An 18,759-nucleotide genomic window follows, 5' to 3' on the forward strand; every position below is an offset into this window, starting at 1 on the left:
CCGCGGTGGAGGGGACAGCGGGGGACCCGGAGCCACCGGGAGGGGCAGGGACACCAGGGTGCGCAGGGAGGGTGGGGCCGTGTGGCTGTGCCCTGGACCGCAGACCGGACCCCACTCGCAGCTGAGAAGTCAGGAGCCACCCCCGGGCACCCCTCCTCATTTGGGTGCTGGTGGGCCAGGTGGCGAGTGGGGTGTGGGGCTCATGACTGACCGGGGTCCTGGCCCCTCTGATGCTGCAACCCCTGGGCATTTTCACCCCATCCTGTGCTCAGTGGGAGCCCTGGAAGGTTCTGGAGGAGATGGTTTGGGGTGGGGGTGGGGAGTGAGTGGCACTAAACGCAGTGTGCGCGTGCGTCTTCTGAGCCTGAGCCGCGGCGTGGCCTCGGCTCCCTCACTGTGACACGGCCCGGCGGCCCGGCTCCGAGGAGCCTGCGGGAACCCAACCAGGGCGCTCAGGACACGTGCAGCCCGCTGACGAACGCCTCTTCCTGTAACAGTGACACTTTGCTGTCCTTGATCCCAGAGGTGGGAACGGTGGGGACACACGGGTGTCACAACGCCCCTGGTGGGGGACAGGACAGGGGACAACAGAACCTCAGATCCACAGACCCCCCTCCCTTCAGCCCCAAAGAACATTCCAGCAGGGCCCCCAATCTGCCCCGGATGCTTCTGCACAGCTGGGCACCTTTGGTCCCACTGGGCTCGTCCCAGCGATTGGCAGGACGTTCTGATCGTCCACTGCTGCGTGACGGACCACCCAGAGTGAGTGACGCGGAGCCCTCGCCATTCCTGACGCTCAGCCTCCACAGGTCAGACCTCAGGGGCACAGCGGGTGGCTCGTCCCCACTCCACTGTGTCTCCCCGCGCTGGGCGCCTGGGCTTGGGGACGAGGCCCACGGTGGCCTCCTGCACTCCGGGCCTCCTCACAGCCGGGCGAGGGCCCAGCATAGGCGGCCGCCTTCCGGCCTCGGGGCCGCATGCGCCACTCGTCTGCACAGGACGGGGTCGACACAGGCCAAGCTCGCCCAGATTCGGGGGGTGTGGACCCCACCTCTCCACGGGAGTGAAGAACCCGGGGCCACATGTAAAACTGCCACGATTTAGCCCCAAACCAATGAAACAGGAGCGCAGGAAAACAGGCTCCTTTCCTGAGACAAGTCGCTGCTTCAGAGTCGGGATGACTCGGGACGCCGACTGCTGCACGATCCATCGACCGAGAGAGACAGGCTGAGGGTGACGGGGGGCCAGGGTGGGGAGGACCCCAAAATCGACCTCCGAGGGGGAGGCCTTGTTCCCGCCCCCGAAGCTGCCCGGGAGCCCGTTCCTGCGGTTGAGTCAGAACCGTCCACACGGACGTCCTCCCTGCTCCCCTGCCCAGTGGCCAGAGGCGGTGGGTGTCCCCCCCTGGTGGGCACAGATGCTCCCAGTCCCCGCGGGCGCCCAGGCTCACACGGCGGGACCTGATGCCCTGAGTCCTGCAGGCACAACAGCAGGGGCTTCAAACCCCGGCCTCCCGCACACGTGGCCCCAGCAGGTGACGGTCCCCTCCCGCGGGCGCTGCTTCCCTCGAGCCTCCCAGAAGGGAAACGGGACCATCACCACCGAGCGGCAGGCGCGGGGCTGGGCGTTGTGGGCGGCAGAGGCGGGAGCCCTGGGGACAAGGGTGAACTCCAGCAACCGGGGGCCGGGGAGCCGAGCCGCTCGGGGGGGTTGTGTGGGGGACGAGGCAGAGCTGCGTGGGGACAGGCCGTCGACAGAACCCACTGCTCACGCCCAGCCCACGGCTCCCTCAGGGACCCGGGTCCGCATACAGCAGGCGCTCAACACACGTTCACAGAGCGAGAGAGCGACACACGGGCACAAAGACCAGAAGTGCGTGATGGGGGGTTGGGACGAGGGTCTGGGGGGCTGCGCAGGACACCCGCCCCAGCGGGACATGTATCGGGCCAGCCAGGTCAGGACCACCTGAGGCCCGCACGACGCCGACGGGCACAGGGACACAGTGCTGGCTCGCAGCACCGGCAGCGCCCGCCAGATGCCTGACAGTCCAGCTGGGATGATTTCGAGGACAGACGCCCACCGTCCTGGACCCTCAGAGCCGTGTGTGAGCTGTGGGATCCGTGGGGCGGCCCGGCTGTCTCGGTCACCGCCTGGCATGGGGGCTGCGCAGCGGGCCCCTCCTCTGGACTCCGAGGGAGAGCGAGCGGCACCCGCTGGGCAGAGGGGCGCCAACTCGAGGCTTCGGGCCGCGTCCTCGCCTGCCCCATGGTGACGGGGCGTGACTGAAGCTGACGAGGCCCCAAAAGCCGCACTTTGAGGACGGCCGTATGTGGACACACCCAACAAAGGTCCCGGGTGTGCAGGATGTCCCGCCACCAGCGAGGGGTCAGCGTCCTTTCCTACAAAACCCGCTGGGAATGTATTCACAGGGCTGGGGCTGGGTCAGGGGCAGCTGAGGGGCATGCGCCGCCAGAGCCCCCCGCACAGGCAGTTCTTGATCCAGCGCTGCTCCCACTGCTTGACAGCCGTCGTCTTGTTGGGCGACTTGAGCATGGTGACACAGCCGCACCTGCGGGCAGAGCGGCGGACGGGTGCTGGGGGGGATGCTGCCCCCGCCACAGGGCCTTTGCACACACTGTGCCCCCACTAACACTATTCCCTGCACTGCCCCCCATGCAGAGCCCACTCTCCCATCCTGCCCTCCTGGCTCAGGCAGTGCCCCCTCGCCTCCCTGAGTGGACAGAGGGGCGAGGTTCCAGTCTGGGCTCGGCCACTCCCTGGCTGAGATCCCAGAGCCAGAAGCTGGGTCCGTGGGTGTTTGGCGGGAATCAGGCCACGTTTGCAAAGCTCCAGTGCAGGGCCACAACCTCATTGCTGTGCTTGGTGGGCTCCCGGGAGCCCCGCGGGGACAGGCTCGGGCTGTGCGGCCACCTGCGCCCTGGCACCCCTCACCGTCAACAGCTGGGACAGGACGTGTGGGACCCCGCGGGGCAGCCCGGGCCCTCAGAGACCACCTGGAGGCCCACTCAGCAGCCCCACGGGGGAGGCGCGTTCGCAGTGGGGACGCTGAGGCTGGCGGGTGGTGGCACGGGCAGCGTCTGCCGTGGGACGGAGGGGCCGGCGGGAGGCGCTCACCTGGTGCAGGCCTTGCACTCCTCCGTCGGGTAGGCGCCCAGGTGCAGCCTCCGCAGGTGGTCGATCTTGGGCTGGCCCGGCGCCCTGGCGGACGGGAGGGGACGACGGAGGGTCAGGGGCCCGCACGCACACACCACACGCACATACACATATGCGCATGCACGTACACACGTGTGCACAGGTCCAGCTCAGGCAGAGCGTACATGATGCGCGGCTGGCGGTGGAACAGCAGGGAGTGTGTGCGTGCGCGGTGTCTCTGCGCCCTCTGCCCCGGCCCCTGTGGACGACCGGGGACCTGGCCTCAGGAGCCCCCGAGAGGACGGCTCGTGACCCGCATGTTACAGACGTCTGGACGTCGCGCAGACAGGGCTCACAGCCTCCTTCCTAGTGTCCCCGAAACCCACACACCGCCCAGGCCCAGAGCTCACGCGGTGCTCCCCTCCGAGACGAGAGAAAATGCCGGAAGGTGCCAGCGCCCCCCACACACAGCAGCTTCCCCAGAGCTGGGCCCCAGGAGCCTCTGTCCTCCTCTGGCTCGTGTGTTTTCTGAAATTTCAACCCAATCACAGGGGATTTGTGTCTTCCTCCCTCAAACGCAGCCGGGGCCGAGGGGGCCTGACATGGCCTGGGGTCGCAGCGCAGCCCGGCCGCCCGCAGCCGGCACCTTTCTGAGGTTGGCTGCTCGTCTGTAAACGCGCACACAACCCCCCGACAGTGCTGCAGGGCAGCAGGGGCGGACGCGGCAGGCCATGCCGCACGTTCCAGAAAAGGGCCGCCGTGACCGCACCAGACGTCTCGGAGGGCTGGGGACACGCTGCCCAGGGAGAGCGTTCTGGTTACCCTGGACACGCCGGCCAGTCTGTGCCACAGGGCGACTCAGGAAAGGCGGGACACGCATTATCAGCTCGTCCTCTGAAGGAGCCGGAGCCCAATAAGCAGGGTCCGCCTTGCAGGCACTCCACGCAGGTGACAGAGTGGAGGGAAGATGACATTACACAGACAGCCGAGTGTGCCCATCAGGAATGACCGAGGCGGCTGGATGCAGGGAAGTGACAGGCTGCTGGCAGGCAAGGGGAAAATGACTGACTGAGGGGCATCTTGGGGCGGCACTCAAGTCAAGCTCAGAAGGGAAGCGGCAGAGACAGCACGTGCAAAGGCCTTGAGACAGAGGCACGTGGGGGGTGTCAGGTAGGATCTGGGGAGAACCTTCCTGAAAGAAGGGCCACAAAGGCCCTGAGGCGGAGCAGGGCACACACCTGCTGAGGCCGTCCAGCTGCAGGGCCGTGGCGCTGCCCAGCAGAGCGGGTGCCTTGCCGAAGTGCAGCCGCAGGGGCTGCTTGGGCTGCAGGCGGCTGACGAGGCCGTCGCTGACGGGCAGCCAGTCCAGGCTGGGGATGAGCAGCTGGCTGGGCAGCAGGCAGCACTCGTCGACCAGCGCCTCGTCCGGCTCGCTCGTGGGGCCCTCGTCACGGCCTGCAGAAGGGACCACGGGACGTCGGGCTCGGCGGCCTCCCCACGGCTCACGCACAACAGGTTCAGCCCAGCTCTGCCCTGACTCCCCGGGCGGCCCTGGGACGCTCCTTCCCCCGGTCAAACAGGGACCCACTGACTCAGTTAACAAGCACGCAGGGAGCGCCAGGTGCCCTCTCTGCATCTGCCCCAGAGACGTGAACCCAGTGACACACGACAAGCCACCAGGGGCCAGTAACGGCTGACGTTTCACGAGCACCACACCATGCGGGGACCTGTGCTGGGTGCTGGGGGAACAGCCGGGACCAAGAGCTAGTTCCACCTGTGGGAGCTCGGACTCTGGTGGGGGGACTCGGTCAGGGCCGTATTTTGGTGGGGGGACGGGAGCAGAGGGCCGGGCGTCTTACAGCAGATCCAGAGCTTGGTGAGCAGGCGGAAGAGCAGGGACATGCTGTCCTGGGTGTCCGAGGTGGCGGTGTACACGGGCAGGCAGCTGGGCTTCAGCAGGCCCCAGATGCGGATGACCACCATCAGCTCGCGCAGCATGCCCAGCGAGGTGCCGTCGCGCAGGAAGCTGTGGCCGGGCCGCAGCGGGGAGCCCTGTGGGCGGAGGCCTGGGCTGGGCGCGCGCAGCACCCGGGGCGCCGGGGCCAGGGGCCTGGGGAGGGGCGGGGCCAGACGAGGTCGTGGTGGGCGGGGCTCTGGAAGGGCGGGGCCAGACGAGGTCGTGGTGGGCGGGGCCTGGGAGGGCGGGGCCAGACGAGGTCGTGGTGGGCGGGGCCTGGGAGGGCGGGGCCGGGCGGGCGCACCTGGTTGGGCAGGCTGGCCAGCAGGTAGAGCACGAAGTCGCCCACCCACTGCAGGAGCTGCTGCAGCGCCTGGAGCGTGTTCATGTCCAGCACAAACTCCTCTGTCTTGAGGTTGATCATGACCTTGTCGATGTCTGGAAAGAGATGGCAGTCAGGGGTGCCGGGGACTCACGTGCACACACCAGCGACCTGGCTTTGCACCCTCAGCCCCTCCACCAGCACCCGCTGTGCCCTGGGCCCCGGACGGGGCAACCCCAATGCCACGAACAGCAAATGGGGGTGAGCGTGGCTGTGCGGGGACCTGGAGGGCAGGGGTGGATCGAGGGGGCCTGGGCGTCCACGGCTGGCCCTCAGAACGAGCTCGGGCCACCTGTATGGGGCACCCTCCAGCCCCAGGCCTCTGAGGGTCCCTTCAACAGGGACACCATTCCCCAGACCCCGCCCGCCGACGGGACCAGCGCGACCCATCCTCTGCTCCCCTCTGTGAGCATCTGTCCCCAGCCCTGAGCGGGACCTGTGAGGGCCAGGACATGTCCCCCCCCTCAGGTGACCCCCACGCCTGGCACGCATCATACACTGTGGACGCCCCTCGACAAACTGAGGATGGCCCCACACACCATCGGCTCTCAGCTATAGGGGGTCTGTGGTCAGGTCAGACAGGACGGAGGGAAGCCACTTCCTGTGTGTGGCCACAGGGCGGGGCCAGGACCCACCGACATCAGTGATCTTGGCACAGATCTCGGTGAGCCGGTCGCCGGGACTCTTGTCGGGCGTGTTGAGCAGGTGCGGGCGCAGCAGCGACTTGAGCGTGGAGCTGACGGCAATGAGGAAGAGCTTGGCGTGGTAGTCGCACACGCGCGTCACCGTGCAGGGCGACAGCTTGCAGAGCGAGGCCTTCATGGCCAGGATCCGGGTGGACAGCACCTGGGGCAGACGGGTGAGTGGTGGCGGGCGGGCAGGGCACCCCGAGGGGCCCGGCAAGACACATTTGCCAGGGGGTGGCTGGCGGGAGAGCGATGGGGCTGGGCAAGCTGGGGCAAGCCGCTTAACCTCTCTGGGCCTCACCCTCCTACGGCAGAATCAGGGCCTGCCTCACTGTAAGAGCGGAACTCAACCTGGGAGCAAGGGACACCAGATGACACCTGGGGAATATCTATGGTTGTCACCCGGGGGGTGCCCTTGTCATCGACTGGCTGGGGGCCAGGGAAGCTGCTCGGCACCCCATAGCACCCAGGATAGCCCCCCAGAGAGTGACTCAGCCTGACGTCAGCAGCGCTGGGCAGAGGCGGATGTGGTCTCAGATGACTGAGTGAGTTAAACATAAGAAACTTGCTCACACTCAGGCCGCGTGGTAGCCAGGCTGCCGCCCTGGCCTGATGGGATCAGCTCTGATCCCGCAGCGTCCGGGTTAGGGCTCGCGGCCTCCTCCCCGACAGCCCCACGTGTGTCTTATCGGGCTGCTGTGGGGCCAGGGCCTTCCTGTTCATTCTACTTCCTGACTGGTCATCGTCAGTGCGGAGGACACAGATTTTTAAACCGCTATCTCCACGTGGCCCCCTGTGCCAAACTGTCGCCAGACCTGACGGCCCCTCGCGGACGCTCGTGTCTACAGGTGCAGGATCTTCTCAGGTGAAATGACCCTGTTCCTCCGGCCCCGTCTCTAAGCCTCTCGCTTATTGCTCCTACCCTATCGTGTGGGTGGAGGCTGCCACCACTACTCGGGTGGCATGGTGCACTGCACACCGGTGTGCCCTCTGAGAAAGCACGGTGTGTGCAGGTGTGAACACAGCGTGTGCGCGGCCCGGCCCCCCACCCCCGGCCCTGCTCACCTGCTGCAGCGCAGCGTTCTGGCGCGTGTACTCCTCGTGCAGCTTCTCCACCAGGCTCTGCACCATGCCGGGCTGCACGTGCAGGAGGATGTCCCACCAGTCGTAGCCGGTCACCATGCAGTACTCCAGCAGGAAGAGCAGGTGCCGCAGGGCCAGGTGCACCTCCAGCGCGTGGCCCATGGAGGGCGAGATGCGCAGCATGCTCAGCTGCCGGAGAAGGCGGGCGGCCAGTGAGGCCACGGGGGCCGGCCCTGGGCCCTGGGGCCGCACAGATGGGGTCTGGGCTCTGGGCGCCTGGCGCTCCCTCCCTGGCCTCACCGTCCCCCATCCCGGGTGGGTGGCCACAGAGGTGGAGCCTGGTGGGTGGAGCGCTAACCGGGCTCACTGGGCCGCGGGCACCAGGTTTCCCAAAATAGGCTGAAGGCTCCCAGCTCCGCGGGGGACTCTGGGGTGACGCGACCCACCACTGCGGCTACGTGGGGGTGAATCCGCTCGGGTCAAAGGCAGGAGACGGTTCCAGAGAAGCCAGACCGTTGCACAGGAGGGGTGCCGGACGGCCTGCCAGCAAGGCCACCACACGGACACGCCGAGGACACAGGGAACGTGCACGGACTGTGACCTGCGGGAGCCGCTCTCCTCCAGGCGACAGGGGGCTGCTCCCCGCTCAGGTGAGCGTGTGAGCATGAGAGTGTGAGTGTGAACGTGCGTGAGTGAATGAGCATGCGTGTGTGGGAAAGCAAGCAGGAGTGTGCGTGTGAGTGTGTGTGGATGCGTATGACGGTGCTAACCGGCTCCCGCCAACCCCAGGACAGTCCCCCAGGCACAGGATTGCAGCGGTTCCTGGGCACTGTGTGGGCCCGGCCGTGGGGGGTTCCCCGGGGTCCCCACGTCTCCTTCCAGGGCTTCGGGACATGAGGGCGCCCACCCCGCCTGAGCGCCTACTGCGCACAGTGAATCCACCGCAAGCACAGGAACCTCAGGCTCCGAGTTAGTGACCTGCCACCGAAGGGCAGGGAGGGCGGGGGCACACCGGGCTTCCTCACCCGAGGGCCCCTCCTCAGTCCACCCCCTCCATGGCGGCCCACGGGCATCGCACGGTTCACCTTCCCGTGGTTGTCAATGCCCACGAGGGCCAGGGAGGTCCAGGACAGCTGCATGGCCTTAAAGTGGACGGCGGGGCCCGTGGCCCGAGGGCGCTTGACGGCCGGCTCGTCCACGGAGCGCGGGGCGGCGGAGCTGTAGAACACGGCCATGGTCTGCAGCGAGAGCCGGTGCACGATGTGGACGCTGCCGTCGTGGAAAGCCAGGGCCAGCCCTGGGGCACACGCGGGGTCAGGCCCAGCCAGAGGGGCCCGGAACACGCCCACCACGGCTACAGCCCTCCTGCTCTGGACCATGGGACGTGCTGCCCTGGGGAGGGGAGGAGCCCAAGCCCCCGTGGCCCCCAGCGTCCAGCAGCCCCCCGGCTGCCTCCCTTCCTCTCTAACAGCCCCGAGGAACGAGGAGAAGCAGCTGCCCGTCAGGCCACATCTCCGCGCTCCCTTGCGGCCGGCTCTGCTGCTGGCCGACGTGAGCAGACACGACTTCCAGGGACAAGGTGGGGGGCCGTCCAGGCCACGGGGACGGCAGATGCAAAGGCCCCGGGGCTGGTAGCACATGAAGGGCCTCGGGGTGGGAATGGAGGTCAGGGGCGCCGAGAGCCCCAAGCGCGTGACGGACAGGGGCAGGGCTGGGGTCGCTCATGGTCAGAGACTCGGGGACGGCGCTCAGGGTGACACTCAGCTGCTGGGCTGCAGGGGCGGCTTCCCTGGAGAGTCCACCCCATGCCTGACCTCCCCTGACGGGCCATTGACAACTCTTCTCTGCTACGAGCACAGCTTTGGGTCAACCAGGCGCAGCCCTGCGGGAGCGTCATAGCCTGGGAGCGGCACCCACGGCCCCATGACTGAGCCCGTGCACCGGGCGTACCGAGGCCGGGGTAGAACTGGGTGTCGCTGGCCACCTTCAGGTCAGTGTTGGTCAGCGAGATGGGCAGCTTGGGCAGCGCCACGGCGGACACGCGGTCCAGGTCGTTGGTGGCCGACAGGATCCGCCACTTGAGGATCATAGGCTGCTTGTCGCCAACTGAAAGTGGGGAGAACGGGACGGCGGCGGGTGAAGGCCAGACTGAGGCAGACCATGCAGGGCCGCCAGCCGCCAGCCCCGAGCCCCCTCCGCCCGTCCAGCACCTGCCCCGGGGCCCCTGCCCCAGCCGGCTGCCGGGTCAGACGGGCCGCGATCCGAGGCGGGCCCTCCCGTGGACGGGGCAGAGGTGGTCAGCTAGTGGCAGTGGAGGCCACCTCGCCCCCGGCTGGAGCCGACGCACCGAGAAGTGGCCCACCCCCAGGCCCTGCCACCCTGAGCCCCGAAATCCCCCTCGGGACTCGGCCAGCTCGGGTTGGGCTTTCTGTCCCTTAGCATCTCGGGGGTCTGGGTGGGACCCAGCTCTCCACCCACTGAGGCTTGAGCTGGACAGGCAAGTGGCCATACATCCGTCCCTCCCTCAGCGTGACAACAAAGGCCCACGAGCGGTGGGCGTCTCTGCGAATCTGGGCAGCCCCACGGGTGCCAGCACACGTGATGCGAGCAGAGGCTCGTGCGCCCGGGCTGGGCTGCCACAGGAGAATGGACACCCACCGATGGCCAGCAGCCCGAGCCGCCCCGGAGGCTGCCGGCGGACATGCGGCCTAGGAGGAGCGCGAGGTGCCCAGCCCAGGACAACCCAGCGGCAGCTCTGCTCGGGGCCGGCCTGTTCCGCGGCAAAGCCGGCTCTCAGCTCTCCCTCCGCCTGTGCACCCGGAGCTCGGACCTGGACGCCCGTCACAGTTCGTGAACCTGGGCAAGCCCAGTGAGGGCCACTCGGACAGCATGTCCCCCAGGGGGAAACTGAGGCCCAGAGCTGGCTGGGACCACCCGAGGTCAGAGTGGAGTCTAGTATGCAACACGGACGACGTTGGCAGAGCCTCGCAGGAACAACCCTGTGGACGTCTGGGTCGTGCGCGGCCTAGCACCGGCCATCCGAGTCACACCCTCCCTTCCTGCCGACAGTCACACAGACGCCTGTGATGGCGAGGCCAGCCTGAGGCGTCAGCGCCTCATGCCCGGTACAGGCTCGTGCCCTGCCTGCGCCGGGGGGCCACGCCAGCTGCTGCCCTTGAGCGCTCGGGCACGGGTCCGGGGACAGGGCGGTGGCGGCCGGCTGCACGCTGTTACTACACGGTCACCACGGTGCACGCGTGCTGACTCTGCAGGTCAGCAGCACCAGGGGCCTCCTGACGCGGCCTCATCCGCGGCTTCGGGGAGCACCCGCCCCCATGGCCCCCGCTCCAGGTCTGTCAGTGTGAACGAGCAGGGCGGCTACACCTGGACCTGCGCCTGCGGCCCGTCCCGGGCTCAGGGCTGGAGTCCCAGTGGCCCTTCTGGCTCCCGAGTGGCTCCAGCGCGTCCTGGGTCTGCATGGAGAGCGGGTGCCGGCTGGGGGAGGGGCCGGGAGCCTGAGCCGTGGCTCCCCAGGATCGAGGACGGGACAGGAGGGGAGGGGAGCTGGGGGGCGTGCTCTGGGCAGGCTCCATAACCCCTCTGAGCTGGGTTTCCTCAGTCTAAACCAGGGTTTCTGGAGGATTCTGTGATCTCCAGGATTAAGTAGCTCCCCTGGTCCATGCGCCATATGAACCCCTGGCCCTGCCCCGTGGCCTGCCCCTTGCCCAGCCCGCTCCAGCTCCTGGCCTCATGCCCCAGGACTTTTGCACTGCCGCTCCCTAGACCAGCACACGCTCCACACAGGAGGGGCTGGTGTGAGGCGGCCAGGTGTCGCCTACCGGGTGACCGTGGGCGAGCACGTGGCCCCTGAGTCTCAGCTCCCTGAGCAGGACGGGAAGGACAGCGGCCCTCGGCGGGCATGCAGAGGGGACCAGGCGGCCAGCAGGAGCGGCGCCGAGGAAACTCACCCACGGGGGAGATCTGCTGGAAGATGTTGTTCACGGGCAGCCCCTCCTTGCGCAGGGACCAGCACTCCACGATGCTGCTTGTCTGGCTGGACGCGCACAGCAGCACCTGCGGGACGTGAGTGGCTGTGAGGGCGCTGGCCTCCTCCCTCGATGGCTCACGGCAACTCCGGCCTCAGCCCTGGGGATTCGCACCCAGGCCCACCCGCCCGCCACAGCGCTCCCGTGCGGAGGCCGTGCTGGACCAGCCAATGTCACCATGGCGGTGCCCTCCCTGGGGGCAGCGTGGGCCCTACTGAGGCATGGCTATGACGGGAACTGGGGTGACCACCAAACGACGGCCCCAAAGACGTCCCCGTCCTGGTCCCGGGCCCTGTGGCTGTGTCACCTCACAGGGCAGAGGGGACTCCAGATGGTTAAGTCGAGGCCCCTGGGATGGGGGTGACCCTGGATTCCCGGGGCCCAGGGTCATCCCAGGGTCCTGAGCAGAGGGAGGCGGGAGGGTCAGAGGCCGAGATGGAGATGCTGCGCTGCTGGCCGTGCGGAAGGAGGAAGGGGCCCCGAGCCCAGGACGCGGCGCCTCTGGAAGCTGGAGGAGGCGGGACACGCTCCTCCCCTGGGGCCTCCGGGGGACCCGCCCTGGGTTCAGCCCCTGGGACCCTGTCGGACTCCCGACCCCAGGACGACGCGCGTGGCGCTCGGTGGCCGCGGCGCGGGCGGCTCACCTGCTCCGACATGTCGCGGGCCAGGAACTTGAGGTGGGTGATGGCGGGGAACTTGTCCTTGCGGTTGAGGTCGGTGGTGCAGCGCATGAAGAGCGAGGGCAGGATCTCGGTGTCGATGTGGCACTTCTCGCTGACCACGCTCACGCACACCTTGTAGAACTGCACGGGCGACGCGCTGCTGCCGTCCGCCGTGGCCACCACGATGTTGCCGCCGCCCGTGAAGGCGATGTCCGCCAGGGCCACGCGCCCGCGCAGCCGGCACAGGCTCTCCGTGGACGTCAGCACCTGCCCGCTGGGCTTCAGCAGGGACACGGTGACCAGGCCGCTGACCGTCACCGCGATCCAGCCCTCCATGGGCTTGCCGCCGAACAGCGTGAGGGACGGCGAGAACTTGACCCGGGAGAACTTCTCGCCGAAGCTGGAGGCGCCGGACTGCGGAGGGCGGGAGGCGAGGGGCTGCTCAGGGCGGCGGGAGAGAGGCCCCCGCCTCTAGGGGTCTGCCTTCTGCGACCCCACGAGCCCCCTCTGAGAGTCGCGTCCACAGAAACACGCAGGGACCACGGGGCAGAAACCGCGAGACCGTGGCCTTGAGTTCAAATCCTGCCCTGGGCCCGCGAGCGCTGTGAGACGCCGCCTCTCTGACCCTCAGTCTCCTCGTCTGTAGCCCAGAGGTCCGTGTGAGGACTGAGTGACCGGACACCGGGAGGACAGGGTCAGCGTCTCTCTCTAAGGCCCGGCCGCCCAGCATTTTCCGCTCTGTGGGCCAGGCCGGGCTGCTGCGACGGTCGGCTCCCACTCTACACAAGTGACGCAGAAGCAGCTGCCGATCGGGCTCCACTGACAAGTGGGTGGGGCTGCACAACGTCAGGAGCCATGGAACGTTCTGGAGTCAGCGGGCTGGCTGCGCTAGACACGAAACACTAAACTGTGCGCTCTAAGTGGGCGAGCCACAGGGTCCGTGCATAACCTCAACAAAGCCCTTACAGTAGAAGCAGCCCGTCCCAAGCTGCCCCCCGTGGCGTGGAGCCCGGCCATGAGCGCTGCAGCCACAGGCCCACAGGAAGTGCGCGGCCCTGCGCTGGCCCCAGGGAGCGGACCAGGGGAGCCACAGGAGCAAAAACACTTTCCCCTGCCTCGATCCAGGAGGGCCTCCTGGTTCCAGGGAGTGGCCCAGCCAGAGGGGCCTCACCTCGCGCCAGACGGCTCACACCTTCTCTCCTTGAATCTCCGCCACAACCCGCCACCGACCCCACTGGACAACGAGGGGAGGGACACATACAGGCGTGAAGTCAGGATCTGAACTCAGGCGCCCCGACCCCGGTGGCTCCCGCTCTTAATGGGGATGCTGGGCTCAATCACGGGGCACAGACAGGGGCTCTGGGATGCTACTGAATTAAAGGGTGGGCTGGGTTCTGAGGACAGCAGCCATCAGTTAAATGGGCATCTCACTGAGGACAGCAGCCATCGGTTAAATGGGCATCTCACTGAGGACAGCAGCCATCAGTTAAATGGGCATCTCACTGAGGACAGCAGCCATCAGCTACGTGGGCGGCCCACTGGAAATACGGGTACCAACGGACAGCTCGATCGCAGGTGAGCTGGGCCCAGGGCTCCACAAGCCAGAGGACGCTGGCGGTGGGAGAGGAGCCGGGCTGGCGGGTGGACAGGCAGGGTGAATGACCTTGTCCACCCGCCCTGCTCACTCAGGCCCGACGCTCACCTTTTCCACGTGCAGCGCCAGCTTCACACCGTTGTGCAGCCAGGACAGGGCCACGATGGGGTCCCCCTCCACCAGGCTGCCCACGGGGCTCTCCCAGCTGTTGGCCAGGTGGTCCGCCATGCTCCAGCACTTGATCTGCCCGTCGGCATCAGCTGACAGGAGCCGGGAGCCTGCGGGGGCAACCCCGTGTCACGAACCCCCAGCAGGCACAGTGGAGAAGCCAGCCCGTGGAGGCAGGGCAGCGCGGCACATGGCATGTTCCGGAAATGACTCTGGACACGGGGAACGGGGGTAGCACTGGCCGCCAAGCCACAGGTCGAGGGTTTGAGTCTCAGCTCTGGACATTGGGGACGCAACTGAGAAAAGACAGAGCACAGTGCTCTGCGGTCCGGGGTCCGGGGTCAGGGTGCGCCTCGGGTCCCCAGGCCGCCTCACCTGACTGGTCCCACTCGAGACAGGTGATGGGCTCGCTGTGCTCCGAGCTGATGGAGTGCACCTCCCAGGGGTGCTCCGTGTCCAGGATGTGGATCATACGGGTCAGGTCTGCGGGGACCAGGCGCGGTCAGCACAGTGGCGACGACATGGCCCCCCAGCTCCCGATGACCGGGGCTCGAGAAGAACCCAGCCAACACCCCGCCCACGGGGACGGCACAGAGCCACCACCCACCATGCCGCCCAGTCAACTGAGGAACAGGCTCGTCCCTGTCGGGAGACCAGAGCAGGCCCGGGGCTCTGCCACCAGTGTGGCTACAACCACGTCTTTAAAAGACACGGAAAGCAGAACTGGAAGAAAACGACCCCACAATGGCAGCAGCGGCTGGTGCTCTCTCTCCTGAGCCCCTGCGCTGCTCTGCTTTTCTCTAACGGGCACCTGTAACTCGGTCGACGGAGCTCCACGCTCATCCCGCTCCACCCCACAGGGGCGACCCCCGTGTCCCAGGCACCAGAAGGGTCAGCATGGCACTGCCGGCCCCACCCCAGTTACGGAGGAGGAAGCCCGGAGGGCCTGGGCAGTGGGGGCGCTCCCAGGCAGGCCTCGGGCCCCCCACGGTGGCAGAGAGGGGCTGGGAGGGGGCGCACCCTGGTCGTCGTTGCGGAGGTCCGTGGTGAAGGCGACGAGGTTGCGGCAGGACCAGGCGCAGGCCAGCGGCACTGACGGGCAGTGGGTGCTCTTGGGCCATTTCTCCCACTCACAGACGTAGGCCAGGTCCATGGCGCCACCTGCCACAGGGCGTGAGGTGAGGACGTCCCAGCTCCTGGAGGGGGGACAGCTTGTCATCAACATTCACTGAGTCCCCGCAGGGGGCGCGTGCGGGCAGGATGCCGGGTGGCCAGAGAGTGACAGGGTCCCGACCCTGGCCCTTGGGTCGCATGTGTGCGTGGGGAGGGGGCCGGGGAGACTACAGGAGCACAGCTGTAAGGGGGCGAGGCAGGCAGATGTCTGAGGGAAGAGCATTCCAGGTAGTGGGAACAGCCAGCACAAAGGCCCAGAGGCCAGATGGAACCCCAGATGTTCAAGGAGTGGCCGGGTGGCCAGAGGGGCTGGAGCAGAGTGAGTGAGGGGAGGGGGCAAGGTGAGGGCAGGGAGGGGACAAGGCAGGTGGTGCAGGGCCCTGGGTGAGGTGGGAGCCCCTGGTGGGCCGTGACCCATCTATGTTTCAACAGACCCCGCTGGCTGTCTGGAGGGCGCAGCTGGGGGACGGGGGTGGGGGTGGGGGTGGGGGACTGCACTGGTCCGGGTGGGCAATGACAGGGGCAGAGGAAACTGCGAGGAGAGGTGCGACCCGGGGTCTATCCTGGAGGAAGAAGACCCCACAGACGTGCAAGAGTGCATGTGGGGCCGCCTTGCGCGGAGATGGGGAGACAGGCAGGGAGGCAGCAGCTCGCTGTGGGATGTTTCCTTTCACCTCCAAACTCCAGTGAGATGGAAGAACCCCCAACCCCATTTCTTTCACACCCCCCCCCCCGCCAGGACACCCTATTCTTCCAGCCCCGCCCCGGAACACCAGGCCCCGCCCCCAAGTCCCTCCAACAGCCCTTACGCCCCGCCCCCAAGCCCTTCATCCCCATCCACTACATTCTTTGCTTTCCAGACCCAGCTCCCAACTTGCCCCTGGAGCCCCCAGGCGCGGCCTAAAGTCTCAGGCTCCACCTCAGGGACCCCAAACAAGCCCTAGGTCCAGCCCCGAAACGCTCCAGCACTGCCCCTAACACCTTGTGGTTCCAGGCCCCGCCCCCATGTTCTCCAGGTCCCGCCTCCAATTCTCCCCTGCAGACCCCAGATCCCACCCCAAGGACCCCACACGATCTCCAGGTCCCGCCTCCAAACCCCTATCATTCTTAAGCCCCGCCCTAGGACATAATCTCTAGGCCCCGCCCACCGGGAACCACAACCACTTTGGCCCCGCCCCATCGTGCTCTAGGCCCCGCCCACCAGGAGTTGCAACCTCTTGGCCCCGCCCCTCGGGGGGGCGTCTACACCTTCCAAGCCCCGCCCCGGATGCGCTCCAGGCCCCGCCCCCAGGAGCTATAGCCTCTAGGCCCCGCCCCCATGACCCCCGCTTCCCGAACTCGCCGCCACCCCCAGTTCACCTCAGGCTTCACCCCTTGTCTCGGCCCCTACACCCCGACCCCGCCCAGTGCGCGCCAGCCCGCGTACCCAGCACCCTTTGCTTTCCAGACCCGCCCTCTGACCCCACAGGCCCCGCCCCGGGCCCGCGAGGCCCCGCCTTCTCCGGGCCGCGCTCCCCGGCGCCGCGGGCGCCGTCCGGCCGCCAGCATTCTCCCCAAGCCCCGCAGCCCCGCGCTCACCGGGCCGGCCGAGCGTCCAGCCGAGCAGACGGCCCGCACTCGCCCTAACGCCCCGGCTCCGGCGCCGCCATCTTTCCCGCGACCAACGAGACGCCCGCGCAGTGCGGCCGCTTCCCGGAGGCTTCTGGGACGGCGGCGGCGGCTCCGGCTCCTCCCCGCTTCCGTGTTATTTGCATATGTCTATTAACAATTCCCAGCAGCCACCTGAGTTATATTTGGTAGAACAACGAACACCTTCTCAACTCCGGCGCGTGACTCCAGTTGGTTATGCTATGAGTTGTACTGATACATAAGAAATGGGCGAATGGCTAAACCTTTTTTAACGGAATTCACCCTTACCGTAAAGAAATTGGTTCTATGCCCTATAAATAGCCTTCCGGTCGCGGCAACGTTTGTGCTCGCTTCGGCAGCACATATACTAAAATTGGAACGATACAGAGAAGATTAGCATGGCCCCTGCGCAAGGATGACACCTAAATTCGTGAAGCGTTCCATATTTTGCACCTTCCTTTTCTGACCTCCGCGGGTGGGGAAACTGAGGCTCGATCAGCTGAGCGACATATCCAATCGAGGACACTTCCCCATCCTCAACTCCTCCAAAAGCTGCTTCCATTCCTGTTTGCTTTACATTTCTCTGTGTGTGTGTGTGTGTGTGTGTGTGTGTGAACACTGGTCTACAACACTATAAATTTCAGGTGTCCATCCTTATATTTCGATTTCTGTGCAGACGACATCGTGTTCACCACCCAAAATCTGATTTTCCCTCCATCACCATCACCTGTGCCCTGTCCACTCTCTGGCCCTTGCCCTCCTCCTTCCCCTCTGGTAACCGCCCATCTAACCTCTGTGTCTGCTTGCTCGTTTGTTGTCCTTGTCGTTTTTATCTTCCACATGTGAGTGAGACTATATGGTATTTGACTTTCTCCCTCTGACTTATTTCGCTCAGCATAATATCCTCAAGGTCCATCCATGTTGTCGCAAATGGCATGATTTTGTCTTTTTGATGGCTGAGTACTGTTCCATTGTGTATATATAACACATCTTCTTTATCTAATCATAGGTCCATGGGCACCTGGGTTGTTTGCCTGTCTTGGCTGTTGGGAATAATGCTGCAGTGAACACGGGGTGCATAAGTCTCTTTGAATTGTGGATTTCAAATTGTTTGAATAAAGACCCAGTAGTGGGATGGCTGGGTCATACGTTATTTCTATTTTTAATTTTCTGAGAAATCTCTATACTGTTTTCCATAGCGGCTGCACCCGTTTGCATTCCCACCAGCAGTGGAGGAGGGTTCCCTTTTCTCAACATCCTCTCCAATATTTATTTTTTGTCATGGTGATTATAGCCATTCTAACGGGTGTAAAATGATATCTCACTGTGGTTTTGACTTGCATTTCCTTGATGATTAGTGATGTTAAACATCTTTTCATGTGTTTATTGGCCATCTGTGTCTCTTCTTTGGAAAAATGTCTGTTCATATCCTCTGCCCATTTTTTGATCGGGTTGTTTGTTTTTTTGTTATTGAGTTGTGTGAGTTCTATATATGTTGTGGAGATTAACCCCTTGTCGGATATATGATTTGCAAATATTTTCTCCCAGTTAGTGGGTCGTCTTTTTGGTTTTTTCCTGGTTTCCTTTGCCTTCCAGATGCTCTTTAGTCTGATGGAGTCCCACTTGTTTATTTTTTCTTTTGTTTCCCTTGTCCAAGTAGACATGGTATTGGAAACGATCCTTCTAAGACTGATGTCAAAGAGTGTACTGGCTATATTTTCTTCTAGGAGTTTTATGGTTTCAGGTCTCACCTTCAAGTCTTTAATCCATTTTGAGTCTATTTTTCTGCATGGTGTAAGATAATGGTTTACTGCCATTCTTTTGCATGTGGCTGTCCAGTTTTCCCAACACCATTTATTGAGGAGACTTTCCTTTCTCCACTGTATGTTCTTGGCTCCTTTGTTGGGAATTAGCTGTCCATCGATGTGTAGGTTTATTTCTGGGCTCTGGATCCTGTTCCACTGATCTGTGCGTCTGTTTTGGGCTGGCACCATGCTGTTTTGGTCACTATAGCTTTCAGTATATTTTGAAATCAGGCAGTGTGACGCCTCCAGCTTTGTTCTTTTCTCTCAGGGTTGCTTTGGCTCCTTGGGGTCTCTTGCTGTTCCATGCTTTACATTTCTGTTGTTCATAGGTCGGGAAACTGAGGCTCTGATAAACGTGGTGACTTGCGCACTCGAGGGCCCTTCTGGATTCCAACCCCGTCCCCAATTCCTCCTCCAGAAG

General features: G+C 65.0%; 1 protein-coding gene and 1 non-coding gene across 3 annotated transcripts; one reads left to right on the forward strand and one right to left on the reverse strand.

Annotated features, from left to right (window-relative positions):
- Positions 1-1,858: 1,858 nt before the first annotated feature.
- Positions 1,859-16,638, reverse strand: MED16 (mediator complex subunit 16). 2 transcript variants are annotated; one of them, XR_011541323.1, is made up of 15 exons: positions 16,483-16,618; positions 14,752-14,927; positions 14,107-14,214; positions 13,672-13,841; positions 11,952-12,383; positions 11,230-11,335; positions 9,212-9,367; positions 8,347-8,558; positions 7,244-7,450; positions 6,128-6,338; positions 5,415-5,548; positions 5,013-5,263; positions 4,392-4,608; positions 3,136-3,219; positions 1,859-2,569 (listed from the first exon to the last, which is right to left on the reverse strand). XR_011541323.1 is itself a non-coding variant. In XM_070624652.1 (15 exons), exons 2-15 carry the CDS (start codon positions 14,882-14,884, stop codon positions 2,443-2,445), a joined length of 2,490 nt encoding a protein of 829 aa, XP_070480753.1. In that variant the 5' UTR covers positions 14,885-14,927; positions 16,483-16,638; the 3' UTR covers positions 1,859-2,442. The 2 variants fall into 2 exon arrangements, 1 of the variants encoding a protein (XP_070480753.1); XM_070624652.1 differs by having other exon boundaries at positions 5,013-5,205; positions 16,483-16,638.
- A 238-nt stretch (positions 16,639-16,876) lies between these two features.
- LOC139084353 (U6 spliceosomal RNA) lies at positions 16,877-16,983 on the forward strand. Its single transcript, XR_011541701.1, has one exon. It is a non-coding gene; the product is annotated as a U6 spliceosomal RNA (small nuclear RNA).
- The last annotated feature ends 1,776 nt before the right edge of the window (positions 16,984-18,759 follow it).

This window comes from Equus przewalskii, chromosome 6 (assembly GCF_037783145.1).
Source record: "Equus przewalskii isolate Varuska chromosome 6, EquPr2, whole genome shotgun sequence".
In the NCBI taxonomy this organism is placed as follows: domain Eukaryota; kingdom Metazoa; phylum Chordata; class Mammalia; order Perissodactyla; family Equidae; genus Equus; species Equus przewalskii.